This window comes from Eurytemora carolleeae, unplaced genomic scaffold, assembly GCF_000591075.1.
Source record: "Eurytemora carolleeae unplaced genomic scaffold, Eaff_2.0 scaffold38, whole genome shotgun sequence".
NCBI lineage: Eukaryota > Metazoa > Arthropoda > Copepoda > Calanoida > Temoridae > Eurytemora > Eurytemora carolleeae.
In genome coordinates, this window is record NW_019396060.1 from 455,230 (window position 1) to 481,358 (window position 26,129).

The following is a 26,129-nucleotide window of genomic DNA, read 5'->3' on the forward strand; positions in this document are numbered from 1 at the left end:
TATTTCCCTTTGAACTGTTTAAACCTCGGTTTTTTTTTTTATATAAGCTTCAATCCGGGTTAAATACACTCTTTAATCAGTTCCTTTGACAAAATAGAAAATCCTAAATGATTTATTTTATAAATTTTCTTTTCTTTGTAAACTAGCAATTTCTATTTTCTTTTAACCATATTATAGGAAACCGATTCTTCGTTGTGCAAAACCACAGATGTATTCTCTATTTATAACTTTAATAACTTAGTTTTTAGCCTGGTTTCTTATCCTAGTTCTTCGTTCTTTTCCTTGCTCTTATCCTTGTCTTATCCTGGTTATTATCCTAGTTCTTTGTTCTTGTCCCTGTTCTTATCCTATTTCTTTGTTCTTGTTCTTGTCCTTATCCTTAGTTCTTCGTTCTCATCCTTGCTCTTATCCTTGTCTTATCCTTGTTATTATCCTATTTCTTTGTTCTTGTCCTTGTTCTTATCCTAGTTCTTCGTTCTTATCCTAGTTCTTTGTTCTTGTCCCTGTTCTTATCCTTGTTATTATCCTATTTCTTTGTTATTATCCTTGTTCTTATCATAGTTCTTTGTTCTTATTCGTGTCTTATCCTAGTTTTTCGTTCTTATCCTTGTTCTTATCCTAGTTCTTTGTTCTTGTCCTTGTTCTTATCCTTGTCTTATCCTTGTTATTATCCTATTTCTTTGTTCTTGTCCTTGTTCTTATCCTAATTCTTCGTTCTTATCCTAGTTCTTTGTTCTTGTCCCTGTTCTTATCCTTGTTATTATCCTATTTCTTTGTTATTATCCTTGTTCTTATCATAGTTCTTTGTTCTTATTCGTGTACTTAACTTATATCTTATCCTTGTTCGTATCCTTGTTCTTTTCCTTGTTCGTATCCTTGTTCTTTTCCTTGTTCTTAACTTAGTTCTTATCCTTGTTCTTTTTTCTATCTTAGTTCTTTTTTCTATCCTTGTTCTTATCCTAGTTCTTTGTTCTTATCCTTGTTCGTATTCTTAGTATGTATCCTTGTTCTTATCCTCGTTCTTTTCCTCGTTCTTTTCCTTGTTCTTAACTTAATTCTTATCCTTGTTCGTATCCTTGTTCTTAACTTAGTTTTTATCCTTGTTCTTATCATTGTTCGTATCCTTGTTCTTATCCTTGTTCTTAACTTAGTTCTTATCCTAATTCTTAACCTTGTTCCTATCCTTGTTCTTACCTTGTTCTTTTCCCAGTTCTTATCCTAGTTTTTATCCTTGTTCTTATCCTTGTTTTTATCCTTGTTTTTATCATTGTTCTTACACTTGTTCTTATCCTAGTTCTCATCCTAGTTCTTATGCTAATTGTTATCATTGTTCTTGTTCTTATCCTTGTTCTTATCCTAGTTCTTATCCTTGTTCTTATCATTGTTCGTATCCTAGTTCTTATCCTAGTTTTTACCCTTGTTCTTATCCTTGTTCTTATCCTAGTTCTTATCCTTGTTCTTATCCTTGTTCTTATCCTAGTTCTTATCCTAGTTCTTATCCTAGTTCTTATCCTAGTTCTTATCTTATCCTAGTTCTTATCCTTGTTCTGTTCTTATCCTTGTTCTTATCCTAGTTCTTATCCTAGTTTTTATCCTTGTTCTTATCCTTCTTTGTTCTTATCCTAGTTCTTATCCTTGTTTTTATCATTGTTCTTACACTTGTTCTTATCCTTGTTCTTATCCTGTTCTTATCCGTGTTCGTATCCTTGTTCTTATCCTAGTTCTCCGTGTTATTATCAATTTTTTTTTTCTTGTTCTTGCTATTTTTTTCGTGTCTGTTCTTTTTAACTTAGAAATATTTATATCTCCCTGGCCCCTGATATCAATATACTTGAATTTTATATTTGTTGTGTTAGAAAATGGAAAACAAATTATGTGAAAATGTTTATGAAGATGTCAAGTTGGGGGAAAATATCAAAATGTTTATGAACTTTTACACAAAATGGTTCTAACATGTTATTTATTATTTTTTTCAATTTTATAATAACTCGTTGTTGAGTAGTATTAGAATTAGAATTTCCCTGTTTAATGATTTTAAGCTATAATTTATATCCTAGAAATACTACAAAACTTGAATTAATTACAATATGATTGTTTAATTAATTATTTCTTGCATATCATGCTGAGACTAGAATTGCATCCAAAACATAATATTTTGGGTAAAAATCTGAATATTATACAAATAAATGCAACACGAAAGAAATGTTAAAAACTGAGGACAACAACTATTTTTTGGTGTCGTTTAGAAGGAGTAAATTTTAATTTTGAAGTGTCTAGTGTGGGGTATTCCCCCCTCCATACCTTGCTTAGTGAAGGTTTGTAACCGAGTTTCCCGTTTTTATTCTTGGAGCGTGAACATTAAATATTCTGTGAATGTTATGAATACCGGATCAAGAATGTAAAATGTCCTACTTTCTTCCTTTATTATTCCCAGCATAGTCTAGTTTATCCTGCCTAGGATTTATATCTTGCAAACTTTACTCAAAATAATTGGATTTTCTTTTTAAACCTTGTTCAAAATAATAGGATCAGATAATCGAGAAAATATATATTCATGATAATAGGATGACCCCCCCCCACACCAGCTATGTGCTCTCAGATTATGGGGTTGAAAGGGACCCTCTAACTATATAGAGTGGCATGTCATGTCCGATTCACAACGTTATTTTTAAGTTTTTCTAATCCAGAACGTATGAGACGTCAAGATTTTCTCTTGAAAAATTGGTTATTTTTGATTGATCTTTTGTCGCAGAAACAATGTGGAAAATGTTGGAAACGACGATATCTTCCACGTTATTCAGATCAGATAAAGGTTGTGAATCGGACATGCACTGCTTTTTCTTTTAATTAAGGGTCCCTTGAGGAGAGAAAGCCTCAGCTCGACTTTCCTGGCTTGAGCAACTTTTTCATTTTTGAAGACTGCAACTACCACTAGAAATTAATTTTTGTTATTCATTTATTTTGGACACACAACTAAATTGAGCAGTGGACTTAGTGACATTAAATCGATCTAATCTCGTGGAATTAATCTAAACATTTTCTTTTATCCGTATATTCTTCTTTTCCCTGGTCAACGTTCAGATGAGAGTCGGAGATTTTAAACCTCAGCCAATCATGAGTTCAGGATTTGAATCGATTTGTATTTTTATCAATTCTCTTGAAAGAATGTCAAGGGGGTAAAGGAGTGAAGTTTTGTAAGTTTGCTCCATCTAAACCAAAAGTTTCCGATTTGTCCGTCAATATTATTACTGTAAAGGAAAAATGTAAGGGGGTATAGGCTGAAACCTGAGACCTGAGTTCTATATTATGTTCTTGTCTGGAGAAATTGATATTAAACTGTGTCAAAATAATACCATAACGTATATTTGTAAGATTTTGTTTAATATTCAATAAATACGAAACCAATCTAAAAACGACGATAACCAGAGGAGTCTGAGAAACTCAACTGTGCTCCTTTTATTATTTGAATTTAATAATTTTTAAATTTTAATTGATATAATTGATAATATCATTTATACGTCCGTACCATGTTACCAACACTCCAGCCAATGGCAATGCAGTAATATTGTCACGTGCCTCCGTCTGTATTATGTGACCAGTATACTGCACTGTAATTGGAGGGAGTTATGGTCACGTAATACGGACGTATATCTTACATATAAATGTTTTGGTATAATTTTGACACAGTTTTATGTAAATTTCTCGAGACAGGAACATCAGATAGATGTCTCAAAGGTATCGTTCTACTCCTGAGATTCTCAGGTTTCAGCCTATACCCGGCCCCTTTCATTTTTCCTTTACGGTACCTTTAAACATGTTTTTAGACTTGTTAAAAACGTTTGATATTCTAATTTTTTTAAAATCATTTAGACTAGTATCTCTTAATTTTTTCCTTCATACGAGAAGCATGCCCCCCCCCCCTCCAAAAAAAGGTCCCCCCTTTTTCTCCGTTAAAAAAATATATTCCCCCACCCTTCCCTCAGTCCTTCTGTACGAGATAAGTTTAGTTAACTCAATATTCTAGTCTGCCATAACATGCATCAAACTTTAACCCAGGACATATTCTCCAGCTTATCCTCATTCAGTCATACTGCTAGAAGCCATACTTTTTTTTTATAAAATACTAGCTCAAGGGCCCGGCGTCGTCTAAGGAAAAAATATTTTTAAAAAAATGATTTTTTAGCCTATAACACCCCCCGGCCAACCATGAGCGTCCACAAACAAATTTAGCCCAATCGGTCCAGCCGTTTGGCCGGCTATACGCAACATATGTATGAATATCTTGTTTTATTATATAGAATATTGACGAAACATATATGTGTATTAGTGTAGTGTTTACTACCTTGGGAACCTAGCTTCGTCAGGAAACTTAACTACCCTTAAAAGTCAACGCTGTCCAAGCTAAAAACATTTCCGTGGTTCCACCGCCACAAACAAAGATTACTACTTTATATCTATAGAAGGGTGTGTATGTTTGTTACCTACGGCCAGCAGGAAAAGTTGAACTTAAATGTTAAAATTTTATCTTGAAATATTTGTCTACTTCTAGATTGGCGAGGAAGGAAGAGATTGCCTCCACGGTGGTTCAATCCTTGAAGATATTACTGGCGATGAAACCAGGGTCTATTTTTCATGTTTCTAAACAGGTTTGTTTTATCTCATAATTAAACATATACATAATCAAAAAATTCATTTATGATAGTTTTCCCTCATAATTTATGAGGGAAAACGATTTTTTTGTTTTTATTTTATTTTAATACAACAAATCTATCTAATTCTGTCGATAAGGTGAGTTACGGTCTCCATGATTTGCTGCGCAACAATGCCGCAAATATTCACTCTGCTGAGGACTGGTCTGTCGTCTTTAGTCTGCTAGAGGTACAGAACACCTTTTTCTATAATGGATTTAGAAAAAACATTAAATTTTTATTCATAATGTTTTTTTAAAGTTTTTTTTTCAAAAGTTTTCCTCATTTTGACATTTCTTGAGATTTACATAAATCTTTTGTAATCCTTCTTTGATGTATTAATCTCCCCTAGCAGTTCCATCTTAATCCTTTCTATTCAAATAGATCCATTTTATATCCCCCCCTCACAATTCCTTCTTCGATTTTAAACATAAACTGCGTTTCAAACTTCTCGACAGGGGGGGGGGGGGATACTTTAATGTAAAAATGGTCCACACATTATTGGCTAGTATTGAAAGTAATCATGTTGCAATAATAAAATCATCAAAGCAAAAAGAAATGCAGGGCTTGTTATTGTTATTGTTATACATTATTGGCTAGCATTGAAAGTAATAATGAATGTTCTATATTAAAATCATCAAAGCAAAAAGAAATTTATGGCTTGTTGTTATTGTTATTGTTATTGTTATTGTTATTGTTATTGTTATTGTTATTGTTATTGTTATTGTTATTGTTATTGTTATTGTTATTGTTATTGTTATTGTCATTGTCATTGTCATTGTCATTGTTAGTGATACTGTTACTGATTCAGTTATGGTCATTGTCAATATTATTGTTGAGGTTGTTGGAGCCGGAGCTAGTCCAGATTTACCTTCATCAGGGCTAGGAACTGATGAGGACAGGTATTTTAATCATTATTATTATTATTATCACTATTAACATTATTATCTTTATAGATTTATATAGTACACTAAATAAAAAAGTACGATAAAATGATAAGAATAAAAACAATATGATAAATATGAACAAAATTATCATCTTTAACTTTGAGGAGTTCATGAAGGATTGTTAATTTCCATGCTTGATTTACTGAAATCCTATAGTTCGTTAAATTTTGTAATAACAAACAATTTTAGTGTTCTAGAATGTATATCACAATTTTCTTTTCTTTTATCATTAAAAGTCGGATTCTGATGACACTTTTTTATCAAAAAAATGTACAAAACTAGTATTTTGTTATGAGAAACATTGGAAAGGGACTAAATCCATCGGTTCTCTTATAATAATTTTCTATATTTGATAAACCTAGGACCTTAAAATCTTATAAAACTGAACCATTTTATTGTTAAAGGTATTAAACTAAGTATTGACTTTTATGTTGCAAATATAAGGTAGTAAACTTCATAGTAAACTTCATAGTAAACCATCGTTTATTGTAAACTGTAATTTTTAATAATAGTGTTTAGCATTGAGTGCTAGGTTTTCAAAAAAAAACACTTAATACTATTGACCTCACCTATTCACTGTTTACCTCACATTATTACTATTTACCTCACCTATTTACTATTTACCTCACCTATTTACTATTGACCTCGCCTATTTACTATTTACCTCACCTATTTACTATTTACCTCATCCTATTTACTATTTACCTCACCTATTTACTATTGACCTCACCTATTTACTATTTACCTCACCTATTTACTATTGACCTCGCCTATTTACTATTTACCTCACCTATTTACTATTGACCTCACCTATTCACTGTTTACCTCGCCTATTTACTATTGACCACACCTATTTACTATTTACCTCACCTATTTTACTTTTGACCTCGCCTATTTACTATTTACCTCGCCTATTTACTATTTACCTCACCTATTTACTATTGACCTCGCCTATTTACTATTGTTCTCACCTATTTACTATTGACCTCGCTTTCCTACTATTGACCTCACTATTTTACTATTGACCTCACTATTTTACTATTGATCTCACTGTTTTACTATTGACTTCGCTTTTCTACTATTGACCTCACTATTATACCGTTAATCTTCCTATTATACTATTTGACCTCACCTATTTACCATTGACCTCACTATTTCACTATGGACCTCACTTTCCTACTATAAACCTCTGTATGTTAGTGGTCAAGGAGGTGAGAGTGAGGATGGTGGAGGACGGGATAGAGCTGAAAGCGGAGGATGGATTGATCTTGGTAAAGATGACAAGAAACTATTGGTGAGTTTTCAAAAACTGTCTCCCATCCCTCTTATCTTTGTTTACATAACAAGTGTACTGCATTGTATTGTAAAAAATTATTATTTTTTCTAAATGAATTCTTTTACATACTATTATTTAAAAACGAACTAATTGACAAATATACAAAACTTGTCCTGCCCCCCCCCCCAACCATGTAAAGATTAGTTGGTGCTGAGTCTTATTTTGTTTTGAAATATACACTTCTTGAAGCTGGAAGTATCTATGAGGGGTGAAATATACACTTCTTGAAGCTGGAAGTATCTATGAGGATATAGTGGTGAAATATACACTTCTTGAAGCTGGAAGTATCTATGAGGATATAGTGGTGAAATATACACTTCTTGAAGCTGGAAGTATCTATGAGGGGTGAAATATACATTTCTTGAAGCTGGAAGTATCTATGAGGATATAGTGGTGAGAAATATACACTTCTTGAAGCTGGAAGTATCTATGAGGATATAGTGGTGAAATATACAGTTCTTGAAGCTGGAAGTATCTATGAGGATATAGTGGTGAAGTTTTGAAATATACACTTCTTGAAGCTGGAAGTATCTATGAGGATACAGTGGTGAAGTTTTGAAATATACACTTCTTGAAGCTGGAACACACACTCCCACCTACTGCGCCTGTGAATACAAGTTTAAAGCTAGGTTTGGTGAAACGAAGTAAATTCTGAAAAAAATTCATCAAAACTTTCTTCAATTTAAACTTTTTCTCTTTGTCAGTCAAACACAAATCAGTGCTTTATCAAGTTGATAAGTCAGGTGAAAAATGTTTCTTTCTATTTTCCTAGATTATACATTTTATTCTAGGTGTTTTAACCAATTATTCTAGATTATACATTTTATTCTAGATGTTTTAACCAATAATCCTAGATTATACATTTTATTCTAGGTGTTTTAACCAATTATCCTAGATTATACATTTTATTCTAGATGTTTTAACCAATAATCCTAGATTATACATTTTATTCTAGGTGTTTTAACCAATTATCCTAGATTATACATTTTATTCTAGATGTTTTAACCAATTATCCTAGATTATACATTTATTCTAGATGTTTTAACCAATTATCCTAGATTATACATTTTATTCTAGGTGTTTTAACCAATTATCCTAGATTATACATTTATTCTAGGTGTTTTAACCAATTATCCTAGATTATACATTTATTCTAGATGTTTAACCAATTATCCTAGATTATACATTTATTCTAGATGTTTTAACCAATTATCCTAGATTATACATTTATTCTAGGTGTTTTAACCAATTATCCTAGATTATATATTTTATTCTAGGTGTTTTAACCAATTATCCTAGATTATACATTTATTCTAGATGTTTTAACCAATTATCCTAGATTATACATTTATTCTAGATGTTTTAACCAATTATCCTAGATTATACATTTATGTTTTAACCAATTATCCTAGATTATACATTTATTCTAGGTTTTTAACCAATTATCCTAGATTATATATTTTATTCTAGATGTTTTAACCAATATTAATTGGTCTTCAATATCACAATTAACTAGACATAAGGAAAAGGTCAAATTTAGGCGACTTAACTGCTACGACTTTGCGACCTTGTATGTACGGAAACAGGAAATTTATTCGGTTATATATTAGAAATTCAGAACATTATTGATTCTCTCAATACCTCTTTAATAAGGAGAGTAATGATTGATGGCATAAAAGATTTCAAACTGACGTGCAATTTACTCAAGTTGGACGTGAAATATTTAGACGGAAATTTAATTACTTTTCATAATTTAATCATGTTCCATAATTTGACTTTCTTTAATTTTCCCAAACACTTGTATAAATTTGAGCCTTTTTTAATAATTGTTTACTGTGGATAGAGTAAACAGTTTTGGGTTTCATTTACTCTGCCAGCCCCCCCCCCCCCCCCCCCCTTTTTTTATTTTTTAAAAGATATAGGGGGGGGGGGGAGGTAAAAATTAATTTAGTTTAAACTTCTCATGCAATCCAATCATTACATTAAAGGGACAGAAGATGTAATTTCAATGTGACCTCCTTCCTTTTTACAATTCACAGCGGTTTAAACCATTTAAACCATTTAAACCATTCTCTGAACAACAATGAGGGAGATATCGTGGTTTTTTTTACCTGAAAAGGTTTGAATTCTGAAGATTATCTTTAAATCTGTCTTGCTGTGGAAATCCGCAAGTTATTTTTAAAGAAATTGCAATTGAAAATTATCAATTTTTAGACAAAAAAGATATTATTTTTTATGTTTGAATAGACAATGATTTAAAGGGTACCGTTGTAAATCGAACATATCACTCTTTAAATAAAGGGACCCATGGAATTACGCCTACAGTCTCTTTAAGCCTTAAAGTGTAAATATTCTGTCTGAACTTTGAGTTTGAGCTGGTTCTGTTCCTTTAGCATTACAGCTCCCATTCATTATAATCTAAACTTACTTTATCAATACTTTTCAGAAATCCTTTTCCTATTCTCTAACTTCTCCGATCTTTATTCAAATATAATATATTCTAATCCCATCCATTATATTCATGTCCCCGCTTCCATTATATTAAGTTATTTCCTTTCAAATTTCATCAAAACTTTAACACCCTAGAGGGTTGGATAAGTGGACATTTCATTTTAACTGAACAATCAACATCCTCAACGCCCCCCCCCCCCTCACGTATAATTGAAATATCAAATTATATTTTCACCAAAAACTTAAAATCAATAATTTAAAAATGTTAAAACTAAGAAATTGTCGTTCCTGGAATAACTGTCTATCATACTAACTCCGGGTTCTATTTTATCCTGGTGTAATTATTCCTTCTATTCTAGGATCGGAAGCGTAGCAGTGAGCTGGTGGAGAGGAAGTACAGTATTGTGCACACCAGACAGATTGTTATGCACGACTCTATATCCTTCCTCAAGTCCTGTGAATCCCTCTCCTTCCTTGTCCGGGACGTGGTTCATATTACTCCGGAGAACTTTCACACTTGTGTTGCAGCTATACGCACCTTTGTGGAGGCTAGTTACAAGGGGGAGCTGACAACTGTGCGCTCGGATTTGACCTCCAGGGGGCGCGTGTCAGAGCGTCCTCTACCGAAGAGCAGTGTGAAGAGGACGCCAAAGAACAGAAATCCTCCGATTCGACGGATCCGGTCCGAACCCAGGAATATGGATTATGATGCAGATGAGGAGGAGGAAGATGAGCTGATAGGAGAGTATACTCATGTTACAATGCAGCTTCTAGACCTCATGCATACACTTCATACACGTGCTGCTGATGTTCATGAAGCGTGGGCCCAGGAGGGAGGAGGAGGAGGAGGTGAAGGAGATCTATGGGATACAGCATGGTGTCCTGTACTACAAGGTATGGCGAGATTGTGTTGTGATAGAAGAGCTGAGATTAGAACCCAGGCTCTTACTTTACTCCAGCGCTCTCTTCTTATACCAGATCTCCAAGTTCTCCAACCAACACAGTGGGAGTTCTGCTTTCTCCGGGTACTGTTCCCTATGCTGCGTAAGCTCCTAGAGCCAGGTTCTGGACCAGGTTCTATGACAGTATCAGGACGGGAGGAGACTAAACTCCGTGCTGCCATGATGCTGAGCAAAGTATTTCTTCAGCATCTTGGTCCTCTCTCCTCCCTTCCAACCTTCGCAGCTCTTTGGTTGACAATTCTAGATTTTATATCTCAGTTTGTTTCTACAGCTAGCACTGATCTTCTGTCTGATGCTTTACCCGAGAGTTTAAAGAATATGCTCCTTGTTATGGATACCAGCGGGAAACCTTTATTCTTCTCCGAGGAGACTGGAGAACCTACTCCACTATGGATTGTTACCTGGGAGAAAATAGATACCTTCCTCCCGACACTGAGACAAGAGACGTTTGGAGATTTAAAGACAAGGCGGGGATCTAAACCTAATCCACCAGCTGACAAAGTTGAGAACTCTTACCCAGCTTCTCTTAACGAAGCTCCAGTAGAACCGAGTTCACTTCCCAGTGGAGACAATTTTGATTCTAAGGAAAAAGTTGAAAGCGATTCTGTTGAATCCATCCCTCCTTTGGAGATATCAGCGGAGCAAGGTGAACACTACGACGCCAAACCTGAACTAGAGAAAGGTGTCCCCGTAGCAATCCAAGCTTTGTCTGAGAATGAACCTGGTCCTGCTCAGGAGCCACTTCTTGAAGTTTCTAATCAAGAATCCACGATTCAACCTCAATCAGAAGCTTCGGCAGCCGCTGCTTTCGAACCCACAGATGCTACTGCTCCGGGAGCTGTTCTTCCTGAACCTCCCGTAGCAACAGGGATAGCCAGTTACTTTTTCAGCTCCGTTATCTCCAGCCAGCCCTTTAGTGTAGTTGATCCAGGAGTAGGTGCCAGGGATAAATTCCCATCTCTACCTGTAAATCTGAACACACAGGGAACTGTTGTATCAACCCAGGGTTCTACACTGAACCTGCAAGGAACAAGGGTAGGACCAGGATTTCAATCCCCAACATCTCCAGGTCCAACTTCACCCATCGGTTCCCCGATCATCTCCAGCTCTGCCTTTAGTCTCCCAACCTCTCCATCTCATCCCAGTTCCAGTCCTAACATTCTCTTCTCTCCTATAGTTCCTGCTCCAGGTCCTATTGGAAACTCTCCCATAGCTGCTCCAACCCCTGTTATCCCTAACTCATCCAACCCTGTGATAACACCTTTAGTATCCAACAACATGATCGGCTCCAGTATTCAATCAACTGCATTTTCTCCAACCAACCCTCTGTTCCTCCCTACTGCTCCTCTCCCTCCATTTCCCACAAGTGTGTCTCCTCCCAACCCTCCAGAGTAAATATTTCAAATTCCCCTGACCCTGTGAAGTGTTAAGTGTTGACCCTCAAATATCTGTGATGTGCAATTCTTAAGTTGTCAAAACCAATCCTACTGTTGACATTTCTCCAGGCTCTGATTCAATGTAAATTCAACAACCAGTAGAATCCACTCTACAATAGAATAGAGAATTTAAATCATTTGTCCACTACATTATATGGTTTTATATGTTGGGTTAAATTTTAAATTTTTAGCCATGGAGCTTTACACTTCACTAGCTGGAAATAAAAGAATAATGTATTCAAATGCATATAGACCACTTCTGCACTTTTTTTGTGATAAAGTAAGACTATAATTTAATTTTTTTGGAACATTTTCAGAAACAATTTTCGATAAAATAACTTTTGAGTCTATTCATTCCAATGATTTTGTATGCAATATATTAGCCTGTTAGGTATCTAAATTAAATTTAGTTTTTGATCTAAACAGTTTTGTTGCGTATACTGTATATTTATCCAATCGAGTTGACCAGCTTATCGACCAGCCGCGTGGCCGCAGATTTTCTTTTTTTAATGTTTGAACAAATATTTATGTTTATGATATTTTATTTAAAATAAAAGTTTATCAGGATGCTTTTTGGTTTTTATTTGCGCGGGTGATTTCAATTTTCTTCTTTATGATTTTTCAATTAAAATTGACTGACTACCTATTTTTATGTAAAATTATTTTGTTACAGGGTGTCTCAAAAAACACGGGAATTTAGTGACGAATTCGATATCGTCTTTGTTAAGAATTAGACTTGTAATACCTGATATCAAAAGCCATAATATTATTATGTCTGCTAGAGTTTATTTTATGGAAAGGGTAGAAGACTGTAAAGATGTGTTTATAATGTCGCTGCAAGATGAACAGTGAAGACGGACAAGTTTACTCTGTTTTTATACTGTCATTTTCTCGTTGTACTGAGTACACCCTTATACAGACAAAACACAAACAAATAAATTGTAAACATAGCAGACGAAAATCTTACTGATTACAGCTTTCTCAGAAGGTATCACTATGCTTAATCAAAGAATTATTTAAAAAGCTGATATCGAAATCGTCATTCAATTCCCATGCTTATTGGGACACCCTGGATAATATCCTTATTCTTTCACTTTCAGATAATTTAGCTGTCAATTGTCTGTAGGTATAGAGCAGACTTAAACGTGGGGTTCTTTTAGGTTTTAATAATAAATCACTGGATTATTCGATCATTTACTTAATCTAGTTTTATTTGTAGTTTTTATTCTATTCTAAAAATTCCATTTGTTTCGTAATTTTATTTATTTACGAGACACAGATAGTTGATTATTATTTTAGGGAAAATATTTTATTATCTGTGTTTTGATTTGAAAATTAATTTTCAATGAGTTTTTATCTAAAAAACCATAATTTTCCGTTTATCGTCAAAAGTTGAAATTTTTATGTTATAGTTTATATATTGGCAGGAACTATAGTTTATATATTGGTAGAAAGTATAGTTTATATATTGGTAGAAACTATATAGTTTATATATTGGTAGAAACTATATAGTTTATATATTGGTAGAAACTATATAGTTTATATATTGGTAGAAACTATATAGTTTATATATTGGTAGAAACTATATAGTTTATATATTGATAGAAACTATATAGTTAATATATTGATAGAAACTATAATAACAGATTATTAACGAAGATGTATTAAGAAGGAGTTGAGAATGTATGGTTGGTTCTGAGCTTTCCAAACTGTAGTAAATTATATATTTGTTACCAATTACGAAAATTTTAATGAAAAATATACTTTCTTCTAATGATGTTTCAAGTAAAATCCCATTTTTTAGTTAATCTAGCTGCGCAGAGATAGGACTTTCTAATGTTTTCATTGTGACATCCGGTAGAATAATCTCATTTTCAATCTAATCTTTTTTGAAACTAGAAAAATTGATTTGAGAAATAAGCTTTTCGAAATGACTGAAGAAAAAATACATCATGTATTGTATATATATTTGTTTTTATTGAAAAAAGATTAACATGATCCTATACTATACTGATTTTTGATCCCATCCATACTTAAACTGGTTTCTGCACCGCTGATAATATCCAAACAACGATCAAGGTTGGAACGAATACAGGGTTTAGAAGAATATATCCTGCTCCTCCAGGTTGATCTTTAAACCTCTCATTACACAACGGTTCATCAGAGCAAAGACATAATCTAAAATATACAGAGTGTCCCAATAAATATGGGAATTGAGTGACTATTTCGAGTTCGTCCTGTAAATAATTTTGATTTAGTATGGAAAGCTTTGATCCGTAGAATGTTTTGTCTAGAGTTCATAATTTGTTTGTTTTATTGCATTCATTGTATACTGTATATACTTAGTCCTATATATAGACAAAAAAAAATCTTCCCTCTTCCCACCTCAGTGTTGATCTTGCAAAAATATTAAAACATATTCTATTTTGCATATTAACCAGACAGCCTCTTATATCGTTTTAAAAAAAATATTAATAAAATCTAGAAAACGTATTATTTTGTTGAAATTAGATTTCCAACCCTAATTCTTCTTAAAGAGTACTCCGAAGTCGACGCTCACTTTCATGTTTATTGTGACACCCTTGTAGAGAACTAGATCAGATATTCATGAATCTCATGTTTATTGAGACACCCTTGTAGAGAACTAGATTAGATATTCATGAATCTCATGTTTATTGAGACACCCTTGTAGAGAACTAGATTAGATATTCATCAATTTCATGTTTATTGAGACACCCTTGCAGAAAACTAGATCAGATATTCATCCATCTCATGTTTATTGAGACACTCTTGTAGAGAACTAGATCAGATATTCATTAATCTCATGTTTATTGAGACACCCTTGTAGAGAACTAGATCAGATATTCATCAATTTCATGTTTATTGAGACACCCTTGTAGAGAACTAGATCAGATATTCATCAATTTCATGTTTATTGAGACACCCTTGTAGAGAACTAGATCAGATATTCATCAATTTCATGTTTATTGAGACACTCCTGTAGAGAACTAGATCAGATATTCATCAATTTCATGTTTATTGAGACACCCTTGCAGAAAACTAGATCAGATATTCATCAATTTTATCTCAAGGATTTGTAAAAAGGTTTAAATCATTGAGTTAAAGAATATATGAAAGCTGAGAATTACAAGATGTCCCTAAAACATTATAGTTGGTGCCAGAACCTCAATTTTGAATTGATTTATTCTTTCTCTACATAAACAATATATTTAAAAAATGTCCTATCTAATGGTGCAAACAAAAACCATGATCATTGAAAATTTAATGAACAAATATTTAGTAAATATTTTTAAGTTCTTATAAATGGAGATCGGTTCAAAATTGAGGATCTGACATCAATTACTGTTTTTTAGAGGCACCCTTCATATTACAAGAAAAAACGAAAATGTAAAGGAAAGATTTTGTTCAGTGCATTTGGAAGAAATCCATTCCATTTTATTCATCTTTCATCTGTATTATATATCATTTATCATTATTAGTTTTGTTGTAAAGCAAATTGCAGAGTTTCTTTGGTTTTGGAAACAATATCTATGCTGTCAAGTAACCTATAAAATCTTTTTAAAAAATACAATGAGACCTATAAAACTCTGGACAAGGAAGACGATATTTAAGCAGTATTTGATGCAGTTATACAGCAATTAGTTTTATCCGTTGCTTGAACCCCAAATTATTAAGTGAAATGGGTCTGTATCAACGGTAAAATTGCTGCATTTAATGTGCTTTGGATTATTAAAAAAAATATTCTAACAGTCGTCTTCTTATTTCACAGTTTAATGGTTCTCACCGTGCAAAAAGGCTATTCTTCATTAAATTATCTATAATTCTAGAGGTTTCTTTTTGCTTTTACTAATCCTATATACTTTCTATATATTTGTAAGGATGAAGTGTCTGAGAGGAAAATGAAATGTGGAGAAGAAAACTTGTTTTTCTGTCCTTCATCCGGTATCTTCGCTAATGAAAACTTCTTACAAGGACGACAGGATCACAGTCAAGGTTGACGTACGTTTAGGTTTAGAACCAGGCTCTGGGTTGAGATCTTAGCTAGTGAGAAGTAATATTGATTTCAAGTCTTTACATTTTATTCGCTTACAATGGGCCAAAATTAAAACAATCTACTCTGGTTAGGCTGGTCCAAACTACATAGTAAACAATGTGATTTTTTATTTGTATTATCTCGTTGACTAAAAATTAATTTTAAAATAATGAAAAACGGATGATTATTAATGTAGTCCTTGTTCCACTTTAAAAAATACATACTTCAAAAAAGAAGAGTTAAAAGTTATCATTTACAGAATCTTATTCTTTACATAGTGGGGTCCTAGGACCAAACAGCTGTGGAAACGGAAGACGACATTTTAGCAATCTTGTGTTTTTGATATCGGCAAAAAATATTTAAAAATGTGTCTATGTTTAGCTTGACTCAAACCTGGATTTTCACCAAATAGTTTCAAAAAAAGTTTCAATACAGCATTTCAACCACATTTATGTTATTAGAAATGGTATTTTTACTTTATAATGAACTATTAATAACTTGAATAAGAGTTTTTATGTTTTGACGGATAATTTATAAAAGAAGAGCGCCAAAATCAATTTAATACGGAGTGGAATAATTTTGCACATAAAAACATTGGATTGTAGGGAGGGAGGGAGGGGGGATATTATGGTTCCTCACACAGAATACGATAAAAAGAGAAAACTTGAAGATTCTGTGTCATTATCTTCTTGCAGTTTGATGTTTTACATCGTTTCTTTCCTTGGAGACATTGGATATTTCTAGTTCAAGGTAAGATCTGTCCTTTTTTATCTCCAGGCCCCCTTGGAAACTTTGGATATTTCTAGTTCAAGGCAAGATATGTCCTTTTATTTCCAGACCCCCTTGGAGACCTTAGATATTTCTAGTTCAAGGTAAATCTGTGCTTTTTTATCTCCAGGCTCCCTTGGAGACCATGGATATTTCTAGTTCAAGGCAAGATCTGTGCTTTTTTATCTCCAGGCCCCCTTGGAGACATTGGATATTTCTAGTTCAAGGAAAGATATGTCCTTTTATTTCAAGACCCCCCCCCCCCGAGACAAGAAAACCAATAGAACTAACCAAAACCAGGTGTTCTGTCTGGTTGAAGGAATCTATGAAATATTCACGAAAATGTAAAAATAAGGACAATTTTCAGTTGACAACTTTTTTCTATAGACTTACTTCTGAAACGATTTTACAGATTTTAGTGAGCTAAATTTTACATTCGTGGCTTCTGCTTTATTTCTTTGCCATAGCATTCATTTTCTTTATGATAATCTTTACCCTGCAGGTTCTGGATAATACAGGGTGGCCCGCTAAAAATGAAAATGTATTACAACCTTGTATTGGCGTTAGATGTTGGAGAGAAAAATATCCATTCCATTAAATTAACGCTTTAGGAGCAGTAAGTATAAACGTAATTTGAAGTGAGTGAGATGACCCGCCATACAAAGATTGCAATGTTAGATGACAACTGTACCCTTGAAACCTTTATTTAAACACTAATGTGGAAGATATTGTCGTTTTTCTATAGATTAAGAATCTTTAATTCTGATAATTCATATATGATTTCCTGCAGTAGAAATGCGCAAGTCACTTTGAAGAGCAACCACAATTGTAAATAATCAGTTTTCAATATTATCTAATTCATACTTGATCAGACCAAGCTTTTGAGGATACTGTTGTAAACTAGATATTGCTTTCTTTGCATGGAGGGTAACTTAATATACGCTTATAGTCCATTTAAGTAATGTTTTATTCTTTGTATGTCTGTATCTATATATATTAGAATTTTCTATTAATATCAAGAATCCAGGTTCAACTCTAAACTAGTTTTTAACAAAGAATTTGTCTGAAAAGGTTTTGGTTGTAGAAACCTTGAACCCCGGGATAAATGTTTTCTGACTGTTTTTACCTCACAAACTAATAATTACAATGTGTCGGCCTGCTGCTGCTGCTGCTGCTTCCTACTGCTGGAAACCAGAAATGTTGGCAGCTTGTAATATAAATGGTATACACAGGATATTGGATTTATCCCAGGAGAAAACTCAGGATAGGATTGGAGAACTCAGTTTGGAGTTGGAGATCTCAGTTTGGAGTTGGAGAACTCAGTTTGGGGTTGGAGATCTCAAGATAGGTTTGGAAAAATCATGGTAGGGTTGGAAAAACTAGAGTAGGGTTCGGGCATTAAAAGAAGGGTTGGAGAACTCAGGGCTCATTACAGAGCGTGAGAACTCAGGATAGAATTGGAAATTGAGAATTCAGGGGCGTGTAGGAGATCTCAGGGTTGGGTTGGAGAACTCAGGGCTGGGTTGGAGAACTCAAAATAGGGTAGGGTTGGAGAACTCAAAACTGGGTTAGAGAAATCAGGGTAGGGTTGGAAAACTATAAGTAGGATCGGATCAAGCTCAGGACACGATCGGAGAACTCAAATTGCATTGGATGTAAACACATGAAAGAGAGTAAAAAAACTCAGAGGAAAGAACTCGAGAGAGGATTAAAAAACAAAGATGAGCGCTGGAGTAGTGTTTCATTAGCTCACATACATATGGTATAATAATTATGTAATAACTTCTCAAATATACCCACCCCCCCACCCCCCACTCTCCGTAAAAATTACAAATATTCCCCCATATGTATATATTGGGAAGGAATAGGGAACGGATTACGACCAATTGTTGTTAGAATTTTGTCTAAAGGATTTGAAAAATGAGACCGATCTCTAGAATACATATAGGTTTAATATTTTATTCTAATCCTGTAACCAAACCTTAGTTCTAATACAGGAATCATTCTTTCTAATCATTTTTAATATTTTTTTTGAAGAAACAAAACTTTGCTACGAACTCTGATTTTGTAAACCCTATATCTTTGCAATCCGATGTCGTAGACCTTGATATTTTAAACTGTGAACTCTTTATGATCAAATAGGCTAAGTTCGAAAATCAAAGGTTTACAAATACACCTTCAGGTTGCAAAGATATAGGGACTAGCAAATTTGAGTCCAACTGTAGAATCCTGAGTTTGTTCTATATCTCACCTTCCAACTGTAAAATCCTGAGTTTGTTCTATATCTCACCTTCCAAATGTAGAATCCTGAGTTTGTTCTATATCTCACCTTCCAACTGTAGAATCTTGAGTTTGTTCTATATCTACTCCATCCCAGCAACCGTTGGTCACAAACAGTGCGTCATTCGTCTAATCATATTTTCAATGTTACAGGGAGTGTTCGCGAAAAAATAAAGGGTGTATAGGCTAACGTCGAAAAATATTTGATGGTGATTAATACTAATCTGATTTCTATCTGTTGCGTCCAACGAGGTTGCGTCTATCAGGAGAATATTGCTAAAACCACTCATACCGAAGAACGTAGTGTCCATACAAATTCAGAAAGTTGCAATATGTAACTCGGACCGTAAAAATCATTTAATTCCAAACAAATCATTCAGATATTACAACCTTTAATCATCGATTAATTTTCGACGCATTCGTATAGAGTTGAAACTTCATAATATTATTTATTTGTTTTATATATGATGCAATTTAAACAACGATTAGTTGGCCGCCAGGTGTCTCAGCTCTTGATTAATTAAACGATTTAAAGAAACATGGAAATAATCTTTGATCTGCACGGCTTAAAGTTTTTGGATTTTATCCTTCTTATTCGAGACAAAACAAACTCTTGAAAGGCTGTAAATGTAAGTAGTTATACTTTCTTAATATTTATAACAGTTAGCAAATGTAAAAAATAATAAATTTTTAGTTTACTCTTGCTAGATTCAATCTTTTGTAATTACAAGGCAACTTGTTTTACAATTTGTTAGAAAATCAACTTATTATGTGAAGAAATGGGTTTATTTATGCTTCACAATTGCTCATTGAATTATCTAAGATCATAACTTTGAATCTAACAGTCGTCCCCCCCTATTCTTCCATAGTTTAATGGGTCCCACTGTATATTGATAATTTAATAGCGATTACATTTAAAATATTATGAAGATGTTACATTGGAGATTTTTTTATGGTTAGGGTTGAGGCGTGGGGGGGGGGGGGGCAGTAAGGAGACATTTATCAAACCTGTCCCAATAAACATTTGACAATTGTACTTGACATGATCGAACGAATAAATCCAAGAAGTTAAAAGTACGCAAAGTGACGCTTTGCGGATATTTCTGAAGTTAAACTTTTGATTTCCTGACATCAAAACAAGATGAATACTTGATTTAACCTGCTCTCGAGTTAGAGTTTAAAATTCTTAAAAATTAAAGAGAAAGGATTTATTTTTAAATGATGTCAATTGAACAAACCTGTGGATCATAGCAATCAAAGGTTCCTTGACCCCCAGAAAATCCCATACATAGGGTCTCAGATTCAGCACAAGGTTTAGCCTGGAACATAGGTTTATTTGGTATCATACAAGTTTAGTTGGGAACATAAAGGTTCAGTTGGGAACATACAAGTTTAGTTGGGAACATACAAGCTTAGTTGGGAACATACAGGGTCAGTTGGGTACATAAAGGTTTAGTTGGGAACATAAAGGGTCAGTTGGGTACATAAAGGTTTAGTCGGGAACATATATGTTCAGGTGGGGACATATATAGGTTTATTAGGGAACATATACGTTTAATTGGGAACATAAAGGTTTAATTGGGAACATAAAGGTTTAATTGGGAACACACAGGTTTAGTTGGGAACATATAGCTTTAGTTGGGAACATAGGTTTAATTGGGAACACACAGGTTTAGTTGGGAACATATAGCTTTAGTTGGGAACATAGGTTCAGTAGGGAACATATAGATTTAGTTGGGAACATAGGTTCAGTAGGGAACATATAGTTTTAGTTGGGAACATATAGGTTTAGTTGTAATCATATAGGTTTAGTTCGGAACGCAAAGGTTTGGGAGAATATAGGTTTAGTCGGGAGCATATGTTTAGTTGGGATTAACATATAGGATTAGTTGGAAATATGAAGGTTTAGTTGGAAACATGAAGGTTTAGCTGGGAACATAAAAGTTTAGTTAGGAACATATAGATTTAGATGGGACATATTTAAGATTGGAAACATATAGGCTTAGTTGGGAACATATTGGTTTAGCTGGGAACGTATAGGTTTAGTTTGGAAGAGAAAGGTTTAATTTGGAGAAAATATGTTTAGCTGGGAACATATGTTTAGTTGGGAACATATAAGTTTAGTTGGGAATATAAAGGTATCGTTGGGAACATATAGGTTTAGTGGAGAACATATGTTTAGTTGGGGAAAAAAAGGTTTAGTTGGGAACATATAGGTCTAGCTGGAAACAAATGGGATTAGTTGGGAATTTATAGGTTTAGTTGGGAACATATAGGTTCAGTTGGAAATATAGTTGGGATTTTGAAGATACCAAAACAAATTTTGGATTAGTTTCTTTGCACACAAATTTTCTTTACGAGATTGATATTATAGAGTAAGAAAGTTAATCATGTTTTTGGCAGACATTTTGTTTTTAACTCCGAAAATGAATCTTTGTTAGAGGATTAGTTTACCACGAAAACACGATAAAAAGATAGCTACAGATATATATAGAGAGATAAATAGAGAGATATATAGAAAGATATATAGAGAGATATATAGAGAGATATATACAGATATATATACAGAGATATATAGAGATATATATAGAGAGATATATAGAGAGATATATAGAAAGATATATTGAAATTGCGTAAACATTCCCTTTACTTGTTTACCTCGTAATTATCAAATGTTCCTGAATAACAGAGTAATCCACTTCCTCCGGTTACAGGAACATCAGTTGTAACATTTCCTGTAGCACTCCAGTCATTACATTCAGATTCCTAAACATAATTCTGTTACAGGAACATCAGTTGTAACATTTCCTGCTGGTGCACTCCAGTCATTACATTCAGATTCCTAAACAGATTCCTAAACATAATTCTGTTAAAATACATCAGTTGTTATATTTCCTGTAGCACTCCAGTCATTACATTCAGATTCCTAAACAGATTCCTAAACATAATTCTGTTAAAATACATCAGTTGTTATATTTCCTGTAGCACTCCAGTCATTACATTCAGATTCCTAAACATAATTCTGTTAATACATCAGTTGTTATATTTCCTGTAGCACTCCAGTCATTACATTCAGATTCCTAAACATAATTCTGTTAAAATACATCAGTTGTAATATTTCCTGTAGCACTCCAGTCATTGCATTCAGATTCCTAAACATAATTCTGTTAAAATACATCAGTTGTAATATTTCCTGTAGCACTCCAGTTATTACATTCAGATTCCTAAACTTGATCAGAGCATGTTCAGCAATTGATATCTTAAATGTTTTCAATCATAACTCCTCTAATGAAGAGCTATGGCGAAGAACAAAAAAATATATGAATTTTTAATTCGCTTAATAAAGGAATTTAGTCTTTGCCACAAATTCCAATATCCATTCCCTATATTTTTGAACCTGATGTTTTAATTCATAGTTTAAAATATCTAAGGTCTACAACATTGAGATACGAAGATATAGGGATTAGATATTCAGAGTTTGCGGCAAAAACTTTAATTCCTTTGCTCTGTCTATTGTGCAGTGAGAGATTGGAATTAAAGAATAATGAGGATTTGTATCATTTCTTCTCTTGTTCTGTCCATAATTGCAAAGTGCACTGAGCTGAAAACTTTAGAATAAGATATCCTTAATCATGATTACTTAATCTGAGTATCCAATTGACACACTTTTGATTTTCTTCTTAAACCGTACTTTCTTGGATATAGTAGAGAAAAAATCAAAAACCGGTTTTTTAAAATTAGAGTCTCCCGTTTCTGTATGGCGCGCAAAATTTTAAATTTATCGTCTTCATATTCGCGACTCTGATTGGTTGAAATTTATACACTTTTTAGGATACAAGTACAAGATTAGGCTAGTCTCGATAATAGGAAAAGGGGAGGATTAAGCATTAATCTCAATATCCACCATTCTAAAGTTTTCAGCTCTGAAGAAATAATTTAATTCAATTCTGGAGGTGGCCTTTTAAGAGTTTGTCTATTAAAGTTTTTTTCTTTCTCACAGGAGTTCTTATTTCAGGAGTTTTTATTCTAAAGTTAATTTTGTTTTTCAGGAATTTGTCGATGACAATCTTCCACGAAAGACTATTTGCAACACATAATATTTTAAAAACACTAAATGAACATTTTCCATATAGTTTTATGTCCAGAAAGTTCTAAAGTTCTGCGATTATTAAAATTCAAGCTCTCCCAAACTTAGTATTCTTTCAACAGAGAAATATTTGATGCGTCAAAACTGTGGAAATTTAAGACAGGGTAGGTCAAGGAATATTATTACAGGAACCTGCAAAATCTAAGTTTACAAAATAAATGTACTGTAGTCTCTGGGGGGAATATAAACAAAACTCGACCTGAGCAACACTGAGATTATTTACGTTCCTGACAGAAACTGCAGTACACTAGATTTATGTAATTAGATATATTCAGGTTCCTTGTATATCTTCCTTGGAGTAGGGTATTGGTGGGATATTCTGAATAAGAAACAGGGATTCATGAACGGGTACAATGTAAACTAAAATATGCAAGTTTTAACACGAAAATCTGTCAGTACTTAATATTTTTTGATAACAGAAGCTCAAAGAAAGCGCTCTGTCACTTTTAAAAGCATAAGTGGGCTCAGGAAGCCTGGTCTTGAAATTTGATTAAGCTGTGAACGCAATTATCTTCTGCTGTTGGAGCTGTAGAGAAGATAAAAAAAAGGATTGAGGAGCAAAACAGCTTCATCAATAGTAAAAAAAATATTACAAAACAAAAATATGAATTATACGATTGAATACTGATATTGTGTATGTTTTTCAAACACACTTTTATTTACTAACGTTTATTTTCTAGGATTTCTGTTCTATGTACTTACATCACTTTCGTACATATACTACCTCGTGTATATTCAACCTACCGTACATAAGCAGACTGTAGTATCATTGTAGCAATGTTCATGGTGGCATAATTCTCCTTTGTAGCACCCAGCACCAGAATATTTTCCATCCTAGATAATACACTAACATCATTTAGTTTAAAGGTTTCACTAGTTTAAAGGGACTCAATGCGTAATTAAAAGTACCCTCCGATTCACAACGGTACTGATCAAAGATATGAAGGAGATATCCATCTTTTTCTGACTTATAATTGATTATTTAATTGTGGTTTTGCTATCTAAGTGATATGCAATTTGTGCTGCGGGCAAAATTAAGACAATTGACAGAATTCAGCACTTTGTTACAAGGAAAAACGAGAAAATCTTCTTCAAATTGTTAGTTTGAATGGTGGACTAATTGAAATCACGTCTCCACTGAAATAGAGTTTAAAGTGAATATTGAGATAAATTGATAAAATAATAATAGATTAATTTATTAATAGATGATGGATTAAATGACAAATAAATAAGAAATATAATGTATGATAGATATATAATGCATACTTTCTTATTATCTTCTCTATGTATAATTAATTAAAAAATATATTCTTATTTCCTTTTAGATGCAAGGTACAAGGTACATGGTACATAGTATTAAGAAGAACGGTGGCAGAATTTAAAAAAATTGAGCGGCGGTTTAAATTTAAGCCGCGGTTTAAATATGGTTGGTTCCACTTAAAATTGTATCAAACGTTTCAAGATTTAAGCCGGCGCTTAATTTAAACCGGGTTTTGGCGGATTTAAATCGCGGCTCAAATTCTTTAATTCTCAGATCTAAAAACTCATTTACGCCCTAAACTCTGAACATCTAAACAAATATAATAAAGGTCGAAAATTTTTTTTTAAAATCGTTTTTTCATTGATTCATCGAATATTAAGTCAAATATTTTAATACTTCTTGATCGTTTTCAAGTCAAATAATCACATTTGATTTGTTTGATTTCTACAGGACTGTCTAGTTTTTTTGATTGATCAGAGCTAAAAACCTTAGAATTATGGATATCGAGATCAATCTTGATTTCCTCTTTTTATTATTAAGATTAATTTAATCTTACAGTAATATACATGAAAGTATCTGAAATGCAAAAATCAGAGAATCGATTGTAGAAACCGAACAGCCAATCAGAATCCGAGAAATTTTGGAATTTTGTCATATATGTTTGATGAGATCAGCGTAATTGTCATATATGTATTCTGTACATGGTTCAGCTCTGTTTGATGAGATCAGCATATTTGTTATATATGTATTCTGTACAGAGTTCAGCTCTGTTTGATGAGATCAACGTATTTGCTATATATGTATTCTGTACAGGGTTCAGCTCTGTTTGATGAGATAAGGATATTTGTTATATATGTATTCTGTACAGGGTTCAGCTCTGTTTGATGAGATCAGCATATTTGTTCTATATGTATACTTTACAGAATTCAGCTCTGTTTGATGAGTTCAGCGTATTTGTTATATATGTATTCTGTACAGGGTTCAGCTCTGTATGATGTGATCAGCGTATTTGTTATATATGTATGCTGTACAGAATTCAGCTCTGTTTGAAGAGATCAGCGTATTTGTTATATATGTATGCTGTACAGAATTCAGCTCTGTTTGATGAGATCAACGTATTTGTAATATATGTTATATATGACAATATATATAACAGAGCTCAACCCTGTACAGAATATATATATAACAAAGCTCAACCCTGTAGAGAATATATATAACAGAGATCAACCCTGTACAGAATACATATATAACAGAACTCAACCCTGTACGGAATATATAACAGAGCTCAACCCAGTACAGAATACATATATAACAGAGCTCAACCCTGTACAGAATATATATATAACAGAGCTCAACCCTGTACAGAATATATATATAACAGAGCTCAACCCTGTATATATATATAACAGAGCTCAACCCTGTACAGAATATATATATAACAGAGCTCAACCCTGTACAGAATATATATATATAACAAAGCTCAACCCTGTATAGAATATATATATAACAAAGCTCAACCCTGGTCAGAATATATATAACAGAGCTCAACCCTGTACAAAATATATATATATATAACAGAGCTCAACCCTGGTCAGAATATATATAACAGAGCTCAACCCTGTACAAAATATATATAACAGAGCTCAACCCTGTACGGAATATATATATAACAGAGCTCAACCCTGTACAGAATACATATATAACAGAACTCAACCCTGTACAGAATATATATAACAGAGCTCAACCCTGTACAGAATATATATATAACAGAGCTCAACCCTGTACAGAATATATATATA

The 26,129-nt window shown here is 33.2% G+C and overlaps 2 protein-coding genes across 2 annotated transcripts in view; one reads left to right on the forward strand and one right to left on the reverse strand.

Annotated features, from left to right (window-relative positions):
• The window catches only part of LOC111708504 (Golgi-specific brefeldin A-resistance guanine nucleotide exchange factor 1), a 40,537-nt gene extending 28,149 nt beyond the window's left edge, over positions 1–12,388 (forward strand). The window contains exons 29-33 of the mRNA XM_023481907.1: positions 4,550–4,646; positions 4,789–4,878; positions 5,529–5,590; positions 6,836–6,929; positions 9,782–12,388. Coding sequence (XP_023337675.1) covers positions 4,550–4,646; positions 4,789–4,878; positions 5,529–5,590; positions 6,836–6,929; positions 9,782–11,779 — 2,341 coding nt within the window. The 3' untranslated portion in view covers positions 11,780–12,388. The remainder of the gene's footprint in view (positions 1–4,549; positions 4,647–4,788; positions 4,879–5,528; positions 5,591–6,835; positions 6,930–9,781) is intronic.
• Positions 12,389–13,770: 1,382 nt separating this feature from the next.
• Positions 13,771–26,129, reverse strand: part of LOC111708524 (uncharacterized) — a 16,763-nt gene continuing 4,404 nt past the window's right edge. The window contains exons 4-8 of the mRNA XM_023481931.1: positions 23,814–23,903; positions 21,581–21,688; positions 20,161–20,241; positions 18,972–19,051; positions 13,771–13,998 (exon numbers count right to left, since the gene is read on the reverse strand). Of these exons, the coding sequence (XP_023337699.1) occupies positions 13,854–13,998; positions 18,972–19,051; positions 20,161–20,241; positions 21,581–21,688; positions 23,814–23,903 (504 nt within the window). The 3' untranslated portion in view covers positions 13,771–13,853. The remainder of the gene's footprint in view (positions 13,999–18,971; positions 19,052–20,160; positions 20,242–21,580; positions 21,689–23,813; positions 23,904–26,129) is intronic.